The 21512-nt window shown below is 38.7% G+C and overlaps 1 protein-coding gene across 2 annotated transcripts in view; it reads right to left on the bottom strand.

Moving 5' to 3' along the window:
* Agps (alkyldihydroxyacetonephosphate synthase) overlaps window positions 1–21512 on the bottom strand; it is a 467281-nt gene that overhangs the window by 76063 nt on the left and 369706 nt on the right. For both annotated transcript variants that reach the window (XM_090377792.1, XM_090377793.1), the window contains 2 exons: window positions 21038–21087; window positions 12187–12256 (listed from right to left, as the gene is read on the bottom strand). In XM_090377792.1, coding sequence (XP_090233918.1) covers window positions 12187–12256; window positions 21038–21087 — 120 coding nt within the window. The remainder of the gene's footprint in view (window positions 1–12186; window positions 12257–21037; window positions 21088–21512) is intronic.

Here is a 21512-nt window from a genome sequence, read left to right as displayed (position 1 = left end):
TCAACCATTGGATCAGGGAGTAATAGCATCATTTAAAGCTTATTATCTGCGTCGAACATTAAGCAATTTAACTGAACTAGAGGATAAAGAGGAAATGACAGTTAAAACTTTTTGGAAAAACTACACCATTAAAAACGCAATTGAAAACATTGATAGTTCTTGGAAAGAAGTCACTAAGAAATGCTTAAATGGAGTTTGGCGCAAAATATGGCCAGAAGTTGTACTAGAAGAAGAAAATAACATCCAAGAAATTAGAAATGAAGTTATCCAGATGGCTCAATCAATAGGTTTCGAAAATGTCGATGAAGAGGATGTTAGAAATTCATTGAATGCAGAAGATGATGGTTTTTCAGTGGAAGATTTAGAAAACCTTGTTAGCAACGAAGACAAAGATAATGAAGACGAAGTTAAAGAAGTTCCTGCCGAAAAAGTGTTAACAACCAAAGATTTAAAAAGGTGCTTAAATGACATTGAAAAAGTTTTAAATTTTTTTAGTGAAAATGATCCTGATTTAGGAAGAAGTTTTATTGTTAAGCGATCAGTGTTAAATGAAATAACTCCATATAGGCAATTGTTAAATGAAAGGGAAAAAAAGCATAAGCAATCAACTTTAGACTCATATTTTAAAATGTGATTTCACTTTGTATGTACGTTGACTGTTTATTTAATAAAACTTTTCTTTGTTCGAAAAAAAAGCTTTTCATTTTCTTTACGTAGGAACGTATCCCTATTCTGGCCATAGTATTTTTACCTCTGAAAACGAAGTTTCGCTTAACGAAGTAATTTCGTGGAACGCATCCTATTCGTTATTCGAGGTATGCCTGTACTTGGATTTCAGGAAAGCTTTTGATACTGTTGCACAGGGAAGACTACTGTCTTCCATGTACAAATTGGAGCAGTATGGTATTAAGGGCAAGTTGCTACAATGGATAAAAGGGTAGTTGATGGGAGAAGACAGAGTGGTAATCAATGGATGCTGATCTTCATGGACTAATGTTATTAGCGGAGTCCCCCAGGGTTCAGTGTTGGGCCTACTGTTTTTTTTTTTTTTTTTTTTATGACAACCCCAAACATGAGAGATATTAGAACCTATAGTACTCAGTACTGTGCATGGGCTGGAGGTTGAAAAGACGAAAGAAGGTATTTGTTGATTGACATTAGACTTGAACTTCTGTACACTGTAATTTTCAGAAAATATGTATGATGGAAGGTTGTTCCAGAAAACAGTAGTTGAAAGAATAAACGAAGAAGATGAAAAGTTGGTTCAGTGAGTTTGAAGTTGGACAGTAAATGGATGTTTGCTGGCAGCGGTAAGTTTAGACTATTTTGAAAGAGAATGGGGGAGGGGGATTATAGAAGCCAAGTCAGAAGAAAAGTGCCCATGGCAGTATCTGTAGAAAAGGCATGCAGCAGAAACAGAACGTCTGTGAGACAGAGAGAGTGGAGAGACTCTGTTAGAGATATGTCATTAATTAACCTAACTGCCCTCTTCAGAATGGAATCTAGAAGCCTGAGAGATGTTTTGGGAACAATATTCCATGGTAGGGGGATGATGCTGGCCCATTGCTGTATTTTATTAAGTGATATCTGAAGCTGTTGTTCAATAGATCTCATGTTTTGGGAATGGCAGGAGATGGAAAGGTCATCTGAATAAAGGTAAGTCTTTACTGTATTTGGAAGTTGTTTAGTGATAGAATCTATTCTGAGAGCAAAAAGAGTGGCACTCAGTACTGATCCCCATGGAACACCTTCTTCCTGAATGAACGTTGCAGAAAGGGCATGCTGGTATCAAACTTGAAACGATCTAGTATGTAGAAAATTCTTCACAAATATCAGAAGGTTGCCCGTAGACCAAGAGAGTAAAGATCGCTAAGTATGCTGTGCTCCCAGGTGGTGTCAAAAGCTGTCTCTATATCTATTGATTCAAAGGCATTATGAATGCAAATTCAGCCTTGACTATGAGATCCAAGTATGACCTGTTTCGTCGAAAGCCATGTTGACTATGGCTCATTATATTTTTTGACTCAATTATCCAGACGAGTCTACTATGAACAATTTTTTTCGAGGATTCTGATGAGGCAGCTTGAAAGAGATATTGGTCTATAGCTATATGGGGGTTGGTTGGATCTTTTCCAGGATTTAGGAATGACAAAACAGCAGAATAATGCCAAGAGGCTGGGTATACATTTTCTAAAAATATAGGGGTCTAAAATACCAGAAGGCGGCATAAAGCTTTTTCATAAAGATGTTGTAGCATGACATAATAAATACCATCTGGCATGGAAGCACCACTGTGGGCTGTTCTGATGGAAAGTTCAGAATATTGCAGAGGTTTATTATATGGCAGAATGAGGGTAGTTTGGAAGTTAATAGAATGCTGTTCTGTAGTGTTTTTAATTCGGTAGAATGATTTAGTGTAAGCTGATGCTGCTGAGATTTCAGCAAAAAGTATTACCCAAAGCATCAGCTATATTTAAGGGATTAGATAAATCTCTCCCATTCCAGGAGAGTATTGGAGAAGGTATGTAGGAAACTTACTAGAAAGCTGTCTAATTTTGTTCCAGATTATTTTGGGATCAGTGTTTCTGTTAATGCTTGAAGCAAAATGGATCTAGAATTACTTGGCTTGCCTTCATATGAAACATGATTTTGCCCATAATTTCTTAAAATTAATGAAATTGGCTGTGGTTGGACATTGCCGAAATAAATTCCAGGCTTTATTTTTTGATTTCTTTGCTTTTGTGCAGTCCTCGTTTCACCAGTAATTATAATGCTTTCGGCTCAGGGGATTTGATAACAGTATTGTATCTTTGGCCACTTTTAGGAGATGTGCCATGATGTAATTTGTCACGTTATCAATATGCTGGAGGCAGAATTTTTCCTCAGCAGACCGACTGATGACTGAAAATTTGTCCAATTTGCTCAGACAAATTTTAATTTCCTGCAGGGTTGAGTTGAACGGATCTGTGCTGTCGAAAAGTTGATGCGATTGGGAAGTGGTCACTGCCCATGGGATCATTTTACAACATACCACTCTATGGTCGGGACCAGTTCCGGAGAACAAACTGAGAGATCTATTTCTGAGGTGAGTCCATTTGTGAGCTGTACGTGAGCATGTGCACCAGCATTGAGTATAATGAGGTTTTAGTCCTCTAGAAAGCTTTCAATGAGTCAACCCCCGTCTATCTAATTTAGGAGCGCCCCACAAGGGGTTGTGCCTGTTAAAATCCCCTAATATACAGAGAGGAGGAGGAGGAGGTATCTGTATGATGAGATCTTCAAGATCTTTTAAAGAGTAAGTATGGTTTGGCAGTAGGCAGATCGAGACAAGTGTTATGGCAATATGGAGAGTTATATGGATAGCAACGGCTTCTAATTCAGTCTGAGACAGGATACATTTAGTTTGGATCTTTGAATTTATGAGGATTGCCACATCACCAAGAGCAAAAAGATTTATCAAAAAGATACAGCTGATGCTGTATCTTTTTGATAAAGGCTATAGTTCTTTATCGAAGGAGAAATTTAACAGATTAGGTTTCCTGTAAGCTCCCTGAAGACAAAGGGCAACTGGAGAATATCGGTTAATTAGATCTTTGTTATCATCTATGTTGCAACGTAGCCTCTGCAATTCCATTGTAAAATGTTGTGCATCATTTAGGTTTCGCTGAGGTTTAGGTGTATAATGAGCTATTCATCTGACTTTTTTTTTGTATGAGGAACATTTTTACTGGTCTTTTTTTGGGAAGGTGGGCTTCCAGTATCCATAGTGTCATTTGCATGAAGTTCTAGTATGGGTTCCTCATAATGTGAGTGTACGTAAACCTCAATGCTGTTGGTGGGTGATTTGGTTTTCTTGCTCTTTTTAGTAGTTTTCAATTTTTCACTGTCAAGCAAGACATTCGAAGTATCAGTTGGGATGCTAATTGGAGTGTTGGCCGCTTTTCTAGTCTTAGCTTTAGATGTGTCTTTTCCAGAGTTTGCCAGTGTAGTTTTAACACAGTTAGCTATGGATGTGCTGGCAGGGGGTATTCATACATCAGTTTGAGCTGCTGTTGAGTGAGAGCTTGGAGCATTGGCCTTCAATCGGGGATTGTAGACGTTTAACCATTTTTGGTGTTCCAGCAATGGATTCCAAATATTTTTGCATAACAAATGGTGATAACTTGCCTACAGGTTGGGGGGGGGGAGAGAGAGTATCATTGCACTGTGTTTCTCTTCAAAGCCTTTTCGGCTGATTAGTGTCATAACAACAGACATTTCCAGTCTTCAGCTTGAAGGCTCTAATGGTGGAAAATTATTCAAATCTATGCCTGCTCCTTTTAACACTGGGAGAGGGACTTTCTTCTCCCAGGTTACTGACCCCGCCACGTGGAGGCAGGAGTGGTGCCAACTAGTGACTAAGTGATCAGGAGAATAGGAGAGAAGTATGTTGGTAGCAGAGGTAGCAGTAACGTTGCAAGTGGGGTTAGCAGTGAAGTAGTGACGTTGCTCAGCGAGGGAAGTAGTGACATTGCGAGCAGTCAGCAGTAACGTTGCAAGTGGTGAAGGGTTTATGAAAGTACTAGTACTCACACTAGGAAAAACACTAGAGAGATTGCTTGGGAACTATCGTTTGGCACTCAGGCCCAGTGTTTGTGGACTTTTCTAAATGCTGTGATTGCCTTGGAATATAAACAGAAAAATAATTTATTTATTTATAAGATTAGAAGCTAATATGACTTATATATCTGAAATGCAAACTAAAATAAAAGATGAAGATTAAGAGCAAAACATGTGAAAAGGGTTTGGGCACTTTACAAGTCAGCTAGTACAGTAAACCCCCGCTATTCGCAGGGGTTACGTTCCTGAGAAATGCCGCGAATACTGAGTTATGGCTCCCATAGTAATAAAGGGGTTCTGTTCCAAAGTATGAAATATATAAGAAAAACTAGTCTAAAATTTTGTCTACGTATGTATTATATGTACCTTCATAATATGACCATTAGAAATGCAAGCATATGGCATCGAACTGAAAATAAGAAACAATTTAATATTAAATGTAATATTTATTAGAAATTTCAAATAAATCTTTCAAACCAGCGCCTTTGCTAACTAAAAACTTATCCTGCCAGTGCTATCATCAGTTTCGCTGAAGTGTTGATAAAGAAGTTTTGCCTTTTCACGAATGATGAGTGAACTTAACGGAATTTTATTTTAAGTTCGGTCTTCTATCCTTAGATTTAAAGCCTTTTCCATTTTTCCTAATTTAACATCATGAGTTACAGAGCAAATTTTTTGAAGCAATTAGCGCGTTTTCACGGAAACTACGGCGGATTTTTTCTTCCGAATTTTTGATTGATCGTACCATTGACTCATTGATTTTATAATGTTTTGCCACTGATGAGACACTTTCACCATTAGAAACTGTCTAATAACTGAATTTTATTCGCTAATGTCATCACCTTCTTTGATCTTTACACATTTCCCTTGTTATTCATAGCCATATTTTTGTACGGGTTAGAAAGAACTTGTCCACAATAAAGTCACTTTCTTCCATTAACACACTCGAAAAAGTCTGTTTTACACTGCAAAACGGTGGATTTATCACTTTTGTAAACATATCAATTTATAAATTTATTCAATTTATAAGCATATAAATTAAAAGCAAATGATGAAACCTTCCATGACAAGCACACAACACATACTGAACAAGGATTAGCGAGAAACATCCACGCACACGATTTTGTCACCCCTCTCCCCCCACCCATTGAGCGCTGTTTTGACCGGGAAAGATAATTTTAGCCGCGCCCATGTTTTTTTTATGGCGGAAAATGTTCATGGCGCTTTAAAATTCACATTTTTTAGGTTTCATTTCATATTAAATCAGCGACCGCAAATACAGATACTGCAAATAGCGGGGGTTTACTGTACTTCCAATTGTGTCCATAGTAGCATAATAGACAAAATGGAAACACTTCTGAAAATAAGGATCGAAGAAAAATGCATGCATTGATTTCCAATTAAGCTTGTAATGGTTTAAAAGAAGGTAAAAATATTAAAGAAAATCTGAATACTCTGATGGGTTAAGATGTGATCCATTTAATGCACTTGGGGGATTGGTTCCAAAATAGATCTGCACTGGCCTGAATAATGAGAAACTGATGGGAGTGACTGGTGGCTGCAGGTTTCCCTGACTTGCTTTCTAAAATTATTGAGCCAAAGGATAGGGAAAGGAGAGACAATGGTAATCGATGGTAATGCTTCTTCCAGAATAATCCCATGATGATGGGATTATTCTGGAAGAAGCCTTCACATTATGTAAACTGCAAATGGGAATAAATTGGGATAGAAAGCAGATGTCAAAATTTGCAGATGACGTTAAGATTGGTAGAGTCATTAATGATCAGTGACAAGCAGGGCTCCTTCCAGGTGATTTGAACAGATTTCACAGAGGTCAGAGACATGGCAGCTATATTTTAATGCAGCTAAATGCAAGGTCTTACATTTGGGGAATAGCAACCCTAAAATATTCAGCCTCACCAATGACTCTTTGCAGGGCTGAATCAAAAACAGTGGAGCAAGAAAAGGATTTGGGAATTACAACACAAGGCAGATATGAAGTTTCTTTATGAAGGCACAATGCCACTGTACAAAGCAATTGTAAGACCACATTTGGAATACTGTGTTCAAATATGTAGACACCATCTGAAAAAAGACATTGAGTTTCTTGAAAGAGTCCAAAGACAGGCAAATCGAATAGTGAGATTGGCAAAAGGACAACCGTACGAGGAGACTCCAATTATGTGGGCTACAGAGCTTGGAAACTAGGCACCTCAGAGGTGACCTGACTGAGGTTTATAAGGCTCTGAGAGGGATCACAAAAATAAATGAAGGCAGAATTTTCACTGTTATAAAGAATTCCAAAACTAGGGAACATAAATTCAAATTACAAGGATTGAAGTTTAGATTAGACTATAGAAAGTTTTCTTTTAGATAGCAGGTCGTTGATTGCTGTAACAAGTTGCCTTCACAGGTAGTCGAGGGCGACAGTTTGAATAAAAACAAAGGTCAACTGGATAGTTATCTATATGAGGAGAAAGGCATATAATTTGTATTTTCTTATCTACTTAATATTGTGGGTTTTTTGTGTGTGTGTTATTTTATTTATTTATTATTATTTTTTTTTTGCCAGTGCAGCAAATGCTTGTGGCTTACATTAATGTGTTCAGACTTGTCTTATATTTTCTTCTAAATAGTAAGCCATTTTCTTACTTTTAGCAGTCTGTTATTGTCAGTTGATAATGGAATTATGCTTTCATATCTCATCATATTTCAAATTGTTGTCAAAGAGCATTGAACAACATGTGTTAAAATTTTGCTTTTAAATCAGAAAAGGTGTAAGTGAAACATCTCCACTTCTTAAAATAGTCCATGGGAAGTCTGCAATAGGCCACCCACAAATTTTTGACTGGCACCGTCATTTCAAAGAAGGTATGGAGTCTGCCAAAAGTGATCTGTGATCTGGATCACTTTCAACAGATTTGAGGGTGTGCTTTACTACCTTGTGGTCTAGAGGTAAAATTTCTGCAGATCAACGCACAGAGGGCCAGAGCAGTAGCGGATCAGATCCGTATCAAAGCTGAAGAGGAGAATGTAGACGTCATGATAATACAAGAGCCATACTCACACATGAAGATAGTCAGGGGATACCCCTTGACCTACAAGATAGTACAATTCGAGGACGACACCCCCTGGGCCGCAGTCGCGGTCAGAAATCCAGATATTACGGTGACCAAAATCACACAGCTTTGCACAGCCTGGGCTGCATGTGCCCACCTTACCACAGCTCTGGGGGCATTTTATGTTATTGCCCTCTACTGTCGACCGGGCGAAGACAACTTTCGCCACAAGATACCTCCAACTGGCTGCTGACACCCTTCCCAACGCAAAAATTATAATAGGTGCAGACGTGAACTGCCGGTACCAATGTGGCATAGTCACACGCCAGACAGACATGGCACCAGAAACGGAACTATATTGGAAGAGTTCCTTGCAAATTCAACGTTGACAGTGTTAAACCAACCAAACAATCTGCCCACATTTAGTAATACACTGTGGGAGGCCACCACAGATGTCGCCTTGGCTTCCAGGAACATTGCTAATAATACTACTGACTGGTCCGTCCAAGAGGCCTGGACAACATCTGATCATCGAGCCATTACATTCCAACTCAACAGATCACTGACTAGGGTACCGGCATCTAGACAAACCACTCACAGATACTCCATATCCAAAACAAACTGGGAACTCTTCCAAAGTACCTTAAAAACCAGCATACAACAGAGACAGAGCGAGCTTGAGTGCCTCGAAGACCCAGATCACCTCCAAAGCAAGGTAACAGAGATCATAACGCACACAAGCGACATTGCTATTAAAAAGAAAAATCCAACCCCTGGGGCTGTGCCCTGGTGGAACCTAGAACTGCAACGACTCCGGAAAGAAACACAAACCAGAAGAAAGGCCTTTCAGCGGGCCAGGCGCTCCTGGCCGACGGCAGAGGTTGAAGTACTCCGACAACGCTACAAAGAAGCAAGAAACACTTACACAGCCCAAATCAGAAGCTGTAAACAGCAATCTTGGGAGTGCATGGTCTCCACTATAGGAAATGAGAACCCCTGGGGAATCGTCTACAAACTGACCATGAATAAACTCCCCCGAGGAGAAGCCGCCACCACATTGACCCAAGGGGGCATGTCCACAACCTGGGAGCAGACCATTTCCAATATCCTGGACACAGTCTTCCACCCGGCTATACAACCGGAGACAACAGAGCAGATCCAACTCTGCTTAGAAAATGAAAGCTATCAAACAGCAACGACAGAACCTCACTTCACCGTGGAGGAGCTCAAGAGTGCTGCCACCCTTATTAGGGGAAATAAATGCCCTGGACCAGACCTCTTGGAGCCCGAAATCATCAAAAAGACAGTAGAGTGTTCCCCCGAACCTGTTGCTCAACCTCTGTCTTCACTGTGGCACCTTCCCGACTTCGTGGAAGAAAGCAAATGTCAAACTAATCCTGAAAAATCCGACCAAACCACCACACCTCCCAGAATCGTACAGACCGATTGCACTTCTCACAGTCGCAAGTAAACTACTTGAACGCCTTCTCTATAGACGAATAGAGCAATATTATGACAAGGCTGGCCTGGCCTCACCCAACCAGTTTGGCTTCAAGTGGGGTCGCTCAGCCGTGGATGCCTTAATACACCTACAAGAACAAGTAACAAGATGCACCAAGAAGTATTTCCTCGTGATTTCCGTGGACTTTGCTGGGGCCTTCGATGCACTTTGGTGGCCAAGCATCTTGGCAAGGCTTCGGGTTGCTGGGATCCCAGGCAACCTCTACAGGGTTATCAAGAGCTACCTCACAAACAGATCCATCAGGATTGTTGCTCCCTATGGGACTCTCTCCAAGAATACATTTCGCGGCTGTCCACAGGGTTCGGTCGGTCCTTGGACCACTACTGTGGAACATAGTAATGGACTCCTTCCTAGCTATAGACCTTGACGAGGTAAAATCGCAGGCCTTTGCTGATGACCTCTTACTGACAGTGACAGCGGACTCAAGGACACAACTGGAGACACTGGCAAACCGGGCTCTGTCCACCCTTCAGGAATGGGCAAAGAAAAGTCAACTTAGAATATCCCCTGCAAAGACAAACTCCATCCTGCTCAAGGGGTACCTCAACCTCAGGCGGCCTCCACAAATCAAGATCGACCAGAAAACAATTAAATTCTCAAAGCAGCTAAAGTACTTAGGCATGATTCTAGATCCGAATCTATCATTTCAGGACCACCTGAAATATTTGCATACAAAAGTCAGACGATACACTGCATTGGTTGCCAGAGTCACTCGCAGAGACTGGGGCCTAGACAGACGGGTGCTACGTCTTTTCTATAAAACCATCTTCACCCCAATTGTCACGTATGCATCTGGCGCATGGTATCAAAAAGCCACAACTGTTGTCAATAAACGAATCACTGACTCGATTCACCGATCAATCCTTCCGACCATTACTCGAGCTTGCAGCACAGTGAGCACGCATGCCCTGCAAGTCCTTGCTGGTGTCCTTCCACTGGACTTAAGAGATCATTCGATGGGGCCTCACGCACCACCTGGACAAGGGTATCCCACAGACATGTTTAGGATTCACCACCGACATCATCAATAGCAAGATTATGGAAAAGAAAAAGCTGCATGCTCACCTGCTGCAGGTGTGGCAGGATAGATGGGCCACCTCACAAAAAGGCGAAATCACCAGAAAGTTTCTGCCCAACATTGGCCGGGTTTTTCCGAACTTCCCACCCTGGTTTTCTAAGGGCCTACAAGTCACATACCTACTGACAGGACATGGAGCTCTGAATGCAAAGCTATCCCTACTCGGAATACAAGAAGATCCCACCTGCACCTGCGGGGGGCTGGAGAGCTGGCAGCACCTCATGCATGATTGCCAGCTGTATGACGACCTCCGCAGTGCATTCATCACCAAAATACAGTATCTACCATAAGGCCAGGAGCACCACATCTTGGATACCAGGGAAGAATATCAGGCTTTCTCCAGCTATGCACTGGCCCTGTTCACAAGACAGAGAGCTCTTATCGCAGCGAACCGCAATCAACCACTGACACAATAAGAAAAGAACAAACCTCGAAGGAAATCATCCCGCGGAAGACGCCCGAACCCAATGGCCTCCGATCATCAAGGCACTAAACCCTGAAGTGGACCTAAAGTTGAATAAATGAGAAATGACTCTATAAACAACATTGACGCAAACACCACATGGATGAGAAATGTCACAAGAAAGACTCCACAAACGCCGACAAGCAAACCCGGACCTTTTGACGGTAAAGACTGAAGAACGGACGGGAACCACCCCATGAACGATCATGCTTCGGTCCGATCGCTCCTGGAAATGGACTAGAACCACTAGCAGCTCCGCTGCCAAATGGGGTACCCTTACCCTATTCATCTTAAATTCCCTATCCCCAGCAGGAGGGAGAGGAGACATGCTCTGTTTCCTCCCTCCCCTGCCAACCCATCTCTTCACCTGGTGAGGCATGCGCCTGCCTCACTGACCACCTGAGGTCGCCTTCTCTATCGTCCCCATGCTTCTGCCTTTCCTCCCAGCCTTCAGTCTCTTCCCCCACTCTTACTGTATACCTTATCCATGGCAGGGGGAGATAACTCTTCTTCGTCTCCCCCACCTGCCATCCAAACTCCCCTCTGGTGTGGCATGGGCATGCCATATTGTCTAGCAGGGGTCATCTCCTCTATCGACCCCTTACTTCTACCCCCCCAGTCTTCAGCCTCCCCTCCCTCCCACTTTTATCTTTCATCTAACGTATAGCCCACACGTCTAAATTTAATAACAACAAAATTCTGCCCGACCTATTAGGCCTTTTAACACATCTTTCTAGCGTTCAACCCCAACCAGCGATTTCCTAACAGCAATCTCCTTAAGAATTAACGTCAAACGCGTATATATATATATATTTTTTTTTACTACTATTTTATTTTATTTTTTACTTTTATTATTATTTTTTTTATTTATTTATTTTTTTTTTAGGTCCTAGCCACTGAAATCCCAGGAAACTAGGTAGCAGGACCTGCCGGAGCAACTCGTCATGATTCTGGACACCCGGTTAGCCTCCATGTGGCAAGGTATGGGCAACGTCGGGCCCCACCAGGGGCCTGGTGGCCAATAAGCCGGACAAACAATGGGCACAACAGATCACACTGCACAGACATAGATCACACACTTTCATGTCTCTGGCTTGACAGTGTACTGTCCTCGATACAGCGAACATATGCGGAGATGGGAGAAATCCCAGGCGCCGTCTGACACGAACATACCTTATACCTATACCTTGTGGTCTGTTAATTAGACAATTAATAGACCACAAGGCAATTCTTTTTTGCTATTTTCATTGACGAAAATAACTAATAATTTATTGAATGGTGTGTGGAACATTGTTGTTATATTGTATCAAACTCAGGAAGGTCAGAAGCTGTTGCTACAAAGAATTAATTAGTGTATTTTAATTTATTTTTTTTTCTATTTTACAAAATTATTAAGCTAAAATTTTTCTCTTTGTAATTGGTATTAATATTTTTCTTATCTATGAATATATACAAAGAAACTTACCCTCACATAGGCAATAACAAAAGTAAGCATATACCCCCGTTTTCCATTTTCTTCACCAGCTGGCAATCCCCTGAAAGTGGATAAAACAGGATTAAAATATCCTTATTAAAACATCAAACAGGAAGAACTACTTTTTCCAGATAGAAGAATTAATTTTCAGATTTTAGATAAAAGATAAATTATGCATATAGAAAACAATTAGATAATGTAAGAATTAGTTTAAGCTCAACAAAATATGAAACAAATTATTAATGATTACTAGAAAATATTGCAATACATTATTGTAAAATGCCAGTGGCACATTATCCTATAGGAAAAAAGGCATCTGCCTAGGGCCCCCAATCAAAGAGGGTCCCCAAAATCACTGTTTCAAAAACTCATTACTGTTTTTTTAATAATATTTTAAGTGATTTTTATAAGAAAATTTCTACCTGCCAAGGTCAATGAACTTTACTTGAAGATTAATTTGAAAATTATGTTTTTTCAAAAATGGTTTTACCGATTTTGATTACATTTTATATTTAGTTCTTCCTTAAACAGTTGAGTTATTTGAAAATCTAAAGACTGCCTTGTATGTAATTGGTGCCCTTATGCTTAAGGCAGTACAAGCAGCAGGGAGAAGGTAACCATGATCTTATCAACCAGTCTTGAGTGAATGTCCAAGCAGAACTAAGGTGCAGGAAAATAATTCAGTAGTTTTTGATTTCAATGAGTGCAAGGACCATAAAAAAAAAGTGTAAGAACATTAAATACTGAGTGACGGAAGAACACAGAGAGCTAAACTAAATTCAGCTCTCCATATTCTTCTGTCACTTAATATTTAATGTTGATGGGGCCCCCAAAATCCATTTTGCCTAGGGCCCCACAAAGGTACAGGCAACCCCCGTATAACACAGTACTTCTACAACACGGTTTTGCTCTAACATGATTGATAAATTGCAGCAATCCTTGCACAACACGGTAGTTATATAACACAGTTTCACTCTAACAAGGTTAGAGAATTTCGGTAAACCTCGCAAAACAGTGTATTTTTTCAGTCTTTGTGTGGGGAAAAAACGCTGCTATTATGTTGGTGTCATTTTTCAACATTTCCAATCTTTTTGAACCCCCACTGTTGACACGATAATAAAAAAAAAAAAATATATATATATATATATATTGAGAAATCTCTTTATTTTATTTTGTTGGGAAATCCCCGTGTTACATTCTGTGCTATTGAACTTGTGCATGTTGAACTTATGGAAAAATCTAGATTTCAAAGTTTTATTACAATTGGATAGCAACACCAGGCCATCCAAAAGATTTAAGTGATACAAATGTTGAAGTTATGTTCCAACCGTCACAGTTGTACTGGGTTAATACAACTTCTTTTATTCAGCCATTAGATCAAGGCATTATATCTATCTTTAAATATATTAGAACTCATTACATCAGAAAATCTTTACAATGGATTTTCGAAAAAAGTGATTCTGAATCTATTGACGTAATGGAGGCATGGAAACATTTCTCAATTGTGGACCGTATCAGAATCATAGCTTTATCGCTGAAAGAAGTAAAACCGTCAACGTTAAATGCATGTGGAAAAATGTATGGCCAGAGTCAGTACATTCAGGAATTATGGTCGAACCGGCATAAAACAGAATTGGTGCAATAAAAGATTGTTATGTTAGTAGTAGGGGAAGGTTTTGATGATATAATTACCAAAGCCCTAGTGGGTAGCATAATTGATAGAATCGCCCTCCTCTCCACACCAGGTAGAAAAGACCTGAGTTGAAATCCTGTCGATGAAGGGAGGAATTTTTATGGGTCTTTTTCACAATGTGGCTCAGTTATTTGGGCTAGGATAGCATACTTTTTTCTCCCGGAAACTCAGATTTTTTGTCTAGCAAAACAGAAAATCGAACTCAGACACATACAATTTATAGACAATATACACAGCGTAACATGGCCTTAGTCGCCAGTGCTCCTAAAAAAAACAAAAAAAAAAGATATGAATACTGAAGATATTCAAGAATTACTGTTAGAAAAAAGAGTCTGGCAAAACAGATTGGTGGAAATGGCACTGGAGGTAAAACCAAATCAATTCAGAGGGTGATAGCACAGGTGATAGCACAGATGAAAATTCTAAACTTCTAAATTTTACACTAAACAGCATAGGGGAAGGCATAAAGTTAGCCAAGCAATTAGAACCTTATTTTTTGAATGCAGTTCCTTGAATTAAAGGAGCCCAAAGTTCAAAAGGGAGCTTCAAAAGTGCTTAGTTCCATACAACGAAATTCCCAAAGATTTATCAAGCAAAAGCAAGCAAACCCAGATTACTGATTTTTTAAAGAGAGCAGAAGATACACAAAATCTAGAATGGTGTATTTTTGTTAGTTTTGTTAACATTTTGTTAATGAAATAGTGTATTTTTGTTAGCTTTTGGAATGAAAACAAATTTTTGTACTTTTTATTAGTCGCATATAACATGGTTTCGCACATGACATTTTATAGGAACCTAACTACTGTGTTATACGAGTGTTACCTGTATAATGTGCCACTGTACAATGCAAATGACTTATTAGAATAAAACTATATAAAAGCAATGTAATATTACATTGCTTTTATATAGTTTATGATCCTGATCATATACCAGAACCCTTATCACAAGAAAAAAATCCTGCTGAGGTTGTGAAATTGTAGTCTAAGCTATATCTTCAATTTGTTATGTGGATCATAATAAATACATTTCCTGCAATACTGAAGTGACACGTTTTCCCTCTCCCATTTCAGTATAAAATTGTTCTAGACGTTAACCTTTCCAGTGACATACCTAGATCTACATCATATGTGAGCTGGTGAGGGAGTAAGTATGTAGATCCATTTTTGCTTTAAACAATATGCTGCTTTAATGTATGAACTGTATTGAAAATTTTATGGTACATGCTGTCATCTCTTATCTGTGTTTAGATAATTGCAGCCACAATTTAAAATAGATAGTGACATGAAAATGACTTTGAAAATTGGAGAAGATCTCAGGGCCAATTGGGGCTAATAAAAGCTAAACCTGAAGAATTTCAGTGGAAATTCAATGCAAATGACTCAAAAATTCATTTTCATTGAATGCAAATAAATTCATATCCTGAATTTTTTTAAAACTGAATCAAGTAAAACCTAAATATGTGTAGAGGATGCTGTTTCATCAAGGAGTAATAACAGGTTTCATTTAGTAACCTCAACTCCCTATCTAATTTCATCAAGTTTACCATAGAATCAGAGGTGAACGGTACGCTCCCGCTGCTGGACGTCCTAGTGCATCGCGTAGGCCCACATCTAGAGACCTCAGTATACCGCAAGCCTATGTGGTGCGGTCAATTCACTAACTACAGATCCGGCCATGCACCCTATTCTCCAGGGCTTGGAGCCATTCCAGCACCGACACAATTAGGCGTAACGAGATCTCCCGTGTGAAGGCGGACCTAACCAAATGTGGTTATCCATCCCATGTACTAAGCAGATGCCTAATACAGGCAGAAGAACTCACATCCAACCAAAGACCACCGAGCCAAGTCGGTATATCATCCGCCTACAATCCCTATTATCCAGGCGTGTCAGGACAGATCTCGAAGGTCCTTAGAAGTTACAACATCAAATGTGTGCAATTACCCTGCAGGAACCTACGTTCACTTGTCTCCAGCATGAAGACCCCTGTCACACCTGCCTTACGCAGCAATGTGGTATATCGCATCACCTGTAGAGACTGTAACAGTTGCTACACAGGAGAAACATCAAGGCGTCTCCAGGATTGCCTCACAGAACACGACAGAGCAATTCGGCTTGCTGAAACTGACCAGTCCGCGGTCGCGGAATATTTTTGGGCCACCAACCACGATCTTGACTCCAAACGCGACTTTGAAATAGTAGACCATTCACGACACTTTCGCCACCGCCTATGGCTAGAGTCACTCAACATAGTAAGCAATCCAAAGGCATTAAATCGTCAGAAAGGCATACGTCTACATTCCATCCTAGGGACAACTGTTTTATTGCTGGATGATCACTGGTGTAGAAAGCAGTGCACGTCTGTGCAACAACAATGACGCATGATTAACGTGCCTCACTCAGCTCGTTGTATTTTTGTATTTAATTTGTCAGTTGACAAAGAGACGCGTCTCGAAAGCTACTGTTTTTGTTAGTATATATTTGTATTAAACTGGATTATAACTAACTTACGTATATTATAAGGTTTCATTTATATATTTTAAAGAATTTTTCGGAATTTGATTTTTGACAAGAATTTTTCTGATTTGACTTATGGCAAGAATTTCACTGAAATTTTGGATAATCAAGTCAAAATAAGAACATATTAAAGCACTTATATACAGTTTTCATTTTTACAATACACCTAAACCTCTTTTTATGCAAATTTTTTTTACACGAATTGGGATATCAAAAATAATTTTTTTTTTACGCGATTTTTATTCACTTTTCGCGACCAACCTAAAGTCTAAGTTAGGAAAAAAATCCATAATTCAAGAAAATTCTGAGAATTTTGTAGAATTGCATTCTCGTTTCAATTAAGAAAATTCTAAATTCTAAATTCCCCCAAAAAAGCTTGGGTGACCATTGATATTTTCACCGAGTGGTTCCACAAACATTTTGTGCTAGAAGTTAGACCCTATTTGAATAGGGTCACTCTTAACCTCATGTTGTTTAGCATTACAACAATCAGGGGATCTCATCTGGTGAGCATGGGCTTGGCACACCCAGGGTCCTGAGCTGGATATCATCATCATTCTCTTTCTTGGTAACTCAGGGGATTTTTTTTTTTTTTTTTTTTTTTTGGCTGGTGCAGCATAAGCCTCAGGCTTCCTTGCACCATGTAGCTAATAATAATAATAATAATAATGCAAAATGGGATGATCTGCATGATTTCTTTTCCTTGGTTGGATTACTGTTTCAAATCTTCTGATGTCAAAGCTTGCTCCAACAGTGTCAGTGAAATTATTCTTGTAGGGATGGATTCCTTTATTCCATCTTGTCCTTAACATCTTGTCCTTTATCTAAACCTTGGTTTTCCAATAAATGTGCTAAGGCTGTTCAAGCGAAGGATGTTGAATATCACAAATGGCTTGCATCTAAATCTCCAGGTCAGTTTTCGCAACAATTGTAAAGCAGTTATTAATCAGTCCAAACTACTTCTTAGTCTGTTTTCAAACAGACTAAGAAGTAGTAAACTTGCTTCTTGTCCAAATGGTGGCTGAGCATTCTGGTCTCTTGCCAAAAGATATTGGCTGCAAATTTTACCCATTTCTGTCAAAACTAGATGGTTCTATAGCCACTTTGGCCAAAGATAAAGCTGACCTGCTCCCACCATTCCCAGTTCACTCCATTCAATGCCTCCTGTGGTCTTCCGTCAAAAGGATTATGATCAATCTCGATGCTAAGAAGGCTCCCGGTACTGATGGTATTTCTCCATTTGTTCTCAAAACCATTGCTCCTGAACTTACTCCTGTTCTGTGTTGCCTTTTTTTCACTTGCTTATTCCAAAGGTGTTTTTCCTTCTCTTTAATTTTATTCTTTCTAAAGTAAACTATCTATAAATGTTCCATCTGATCAACGATCGCCAGTATGGATTCCATCAGTGTTGATCCACTGGTGATATTCTGGCTTATGTTACCCATCTATGGCCAAATTCAAGGAATAAGTTTGGTGAAACTCAAGCGGTTGCACTTGATATTTCAAATGCATTTGATCGCATTTGGCATAAAGGTCTTCTGAATAAGCTTCCATCTTATGATTTTCCAACTGTTTTTTGTAACTGGGTATCCAGTTTTCTCTATCACTGCAGGTGATGGTAGATGGCTCTCTGTCTAACTTCTCCACTAATGTGGTTGTTTCCTAAGGTTCAGTTCTTTCTCCCACTCTTTTCCTGTTGTATATTAATGACCTTCTTCCATTGACCAGAAATAGTTTTGCTGATGATAGCACATTGCATTCCACCTTCCAGTTTGAGAAATCTTGCCCTGCACAAACAGCTTCAACTTCTCGAATATCCATTACCAATTCCTTAAATGCTGATCTCCAGGTAGTTCTCCAGTGGGGCAAAGATAACTTAATTCTTTTCAATCCTTATAAAATTCAGTCCTGTCTTATATCTCACAAAAAGGATCCTTCTACTCCTATGCTTGCCTTCATTGACACTCAGATTTCTAGACAAGATTATATATCTCTTTTAGGGATTATCCTGACTTCTAAACTCTTGTGGCATAAGAACATAACATATTGCTTCCTCTGCATCTAAAAAACTGGATTTTCTCTTTCACCTTTGGTGTTACATTTCTTTCAAATAAATTGCAAATCTGCTGTAACAGAGAATATTGTTCCCACATCTGGTGTGGTTACCCCAGAACCTCTCTTGGGCTTCTAGATTCCATTCAAAAGAGAGCAGTTAAGTGAATTAATTACCTATCTTTTACAAATTTTCTCCACTCTGTCTCGTAGCAGTTCTCTTTTTTCTGCTTGTCTTTTCTATAGATACTTCCACGGGCACTGTTTTTCTGAATTGGCTTCTATAATTCTCACTTTCGTTCTCTCTCTCTCTCTTTCAAAACAGTCTATGTGCCAAAACCAGTTAGAGTCATTTTACTGTCCAATTTAAAACTTATAGAACTAACTTTTCTTCTTCATCATTTATTCCTTCAACCTTCGCTTTCTGGACAACCACTCTTCATATATATTTTCTGAAAATTGCAGTGTAAAGAAATTCAATTTTAATGTAAACAAGTACCTTCTTTCATCTTCTCAACCTTCAGCTCATGCACGGAAGTAAGTACTATAGGTTCTAATACTTCTTGTGTTTGAGGTTTCATTAAATAGAAAACTGACACAATGGCAAGAATCAAGAGTGTGTGGGGCCCAGATTTGGAATATTTGGTGGCTGTTGCACCACAGTGTGCATACAGTGATTAATGTGCAGACGTATCTGGCTCACAAACAGAAAAAACTTACTTACCTTACTCCTCTGACTTGGCTTCAGGAGACTTTTTTCTTGTTTCCCAAGTTGAAATTGAGATCAAAAGGATAGAGTGTTGACAGTGTTTATGACATTCAGAAAAATGTGGCAACAATGAGTTCTGCAAGTCTTTCCAAATCTTGTACGAATACTGTAACAAGCGTATTAAGACCTTGAGCCCTATTTTGTGGAAGATTATAGATTTAAGAAAATAATTCCCATTTCGCATTATTTGAACTGTCTCATTTTTTTTTTTTTTTTTTTGCCACAGTGTGTTGTCAGTTTTCTACTGACTGAACCAAAAATGGTTCTTCTATCTTTGCATATAAAGCTTGAATTAATGAAGAATTTTGGTAAGCCGTTGTTGTTGTTGTGGGTTTTTTGATGCAAGGACTACTATAGCTAAATTGCACCTGGGGAATGAGAATGAACAGTTGTTAAAATTGGCCATTATATAAATTAATAAATTTCAGGTAGTTAAAAAACTCAATTAGATTGGAGTTGTTCCCACTAATATGAAGGGAAGGGAAACTCCAGTAAGTCAGAGAGGGACTGGAATTGGAAGAATGCAAATTGGTAATGAGTGCATTCAATTAGAATATGTTTTACAGTTAGTGATGAGCTGCAGTGCAAAGAAAGTAGGTGATCATCTCCTACTGAATAAAGAGAGGTATGAGACAAGTATAATCAATACGTATCCTGGACAGCACAACCTCTTCAAGTCTGTTTGATCAAAAGCTGGACTTCCACAGCTGTAGATTCTAACTTATGTTTTATAACTTCTTATGTATTTGGTTATGCAAAATTTTTGTCTACTTTTCATAGCATACTCAGCATATGATTGAATTATAATCTGTATAAGGAATCAGAATACTATCATTATCAGAGGAGTTTCTTGCTGCTTTTTCTACATGCTCATTTCGTGGAATTCCAGTGAAATTCATCAGAATATAACAGTCTGTTTATTGTTATCTAGTTTCAATAATACAGATCTTATTTGTTTTAAAAATGGATGTGAAAAGTGGAAATTATCTTGGAGGGCCGTCACAGCACACAAAGACACCACTTTCAGATTGAAAAGAGTACACTGAAAGGAGAGAATTCATGGGATACCTGGTTTCTGGGCAATGTGACGCTGTCACCCCTCTCGCTAGTGGACGAACTCACTGCCTGGCAGGTATACACGTAGTCAGTAATTCGATGTCAGTATGGATAAATGTCATGAGTTAACTGACTTTGAAAGAGGGATGATAACACATATTGTTTATGCTATATAATTTATTTTTAATAACTAGGCATTTGAATTTTATGATAGGGTGGCAGAAGAAAGATGCATATTTTTGCTGCATCTCTCTATCTATATTAAGTAGGTATGTTTGATAATATTCACAAGGACCAGAGGAGACATGCAATGGTCTCTCAACATATTAAACAGTTCTTTAGCGAAAAAAAAAAAAAAAAAAAATATATATATATATATATATATATATATATATATATATATATATTATATTGCAGGAGCAGTGAATACTATGTTCTCATAAAAATTTCAAACCTGTAAACAGAACATCTCTATAAAGCAGAATATGGCTAAACATTTTGAGACAAAATGTTAGTAGGGAGAAACAACATTAAATAGTTATCGTATAAGATGTGTGATTTTTATACCTCCCATTCAGTAAATTATTTATCTATAGAGAAAGTTAAAAAAATGCTCTGAAAATGTTTTTTGCGCAACGTATTATTCAATAAAATGAATAATTCCATCTTTAACTTTCCAGTTAGTGTATCTACACAAAGCTTTCACTTTATATCAAAATAATGTTTTTCTGATAACGACAGATCTTAAGACCATACCCAAATTTTGAAGCAGTATTGTATATCCTCTTTTCTAAGATTTCAACATCCTAGAGGGTGAGAAAAAAAAAAAAAGATATAACATTTTTCAATACAGATTTTGTAATATTATATAGTAAACAAAATATAATATGTTTCCTTGATTTTGCACAGATAAGGAATATGCAATCAAAAGCTATTTTTTCCCTCTATCATTCATTTTTCCAGAAATGTCAGAGAGAATTCATAACACATTCTTTACAAAATTCATATTATTAAAAGAAATGGTGGGTAAGCATGCTATTAACACATTACAACATACACAGATGAGCCAAAACATTATGACCACCTACCAAATATGGACCTACCTAACTGGTAGGTCTATATTTGGACCAGCTAAAACAGCCTGTACCCGGTGAGGAATGAAACTACAAGATTTCTAAATGTGTCCTGTGGTATCTGGTATCAACACGTAACCAGCAGATCTTTTAACTCC

The sequence above is a fragment of the Mastigoproctus giganteus genome, chromosome 7, assembly GCF_048544385.1.
Source record: "Mastigoproctus giganteus isolate SK-2022 chromosome 7, ASM4854438v1, whole genome shotgun sequence".
Classification (NCBI taxonomy): Eukaryota; Metazoa; Arthropoda; class Arachnida; order Uropygi; family Thelyphonidae; genus Mastigoproctus; species Mastigoproctus giganteus.
Note: the sequence above shows the minus strand (reverse complement) of the source record. Positions and strands in the feature narration are given on the sequence as shown.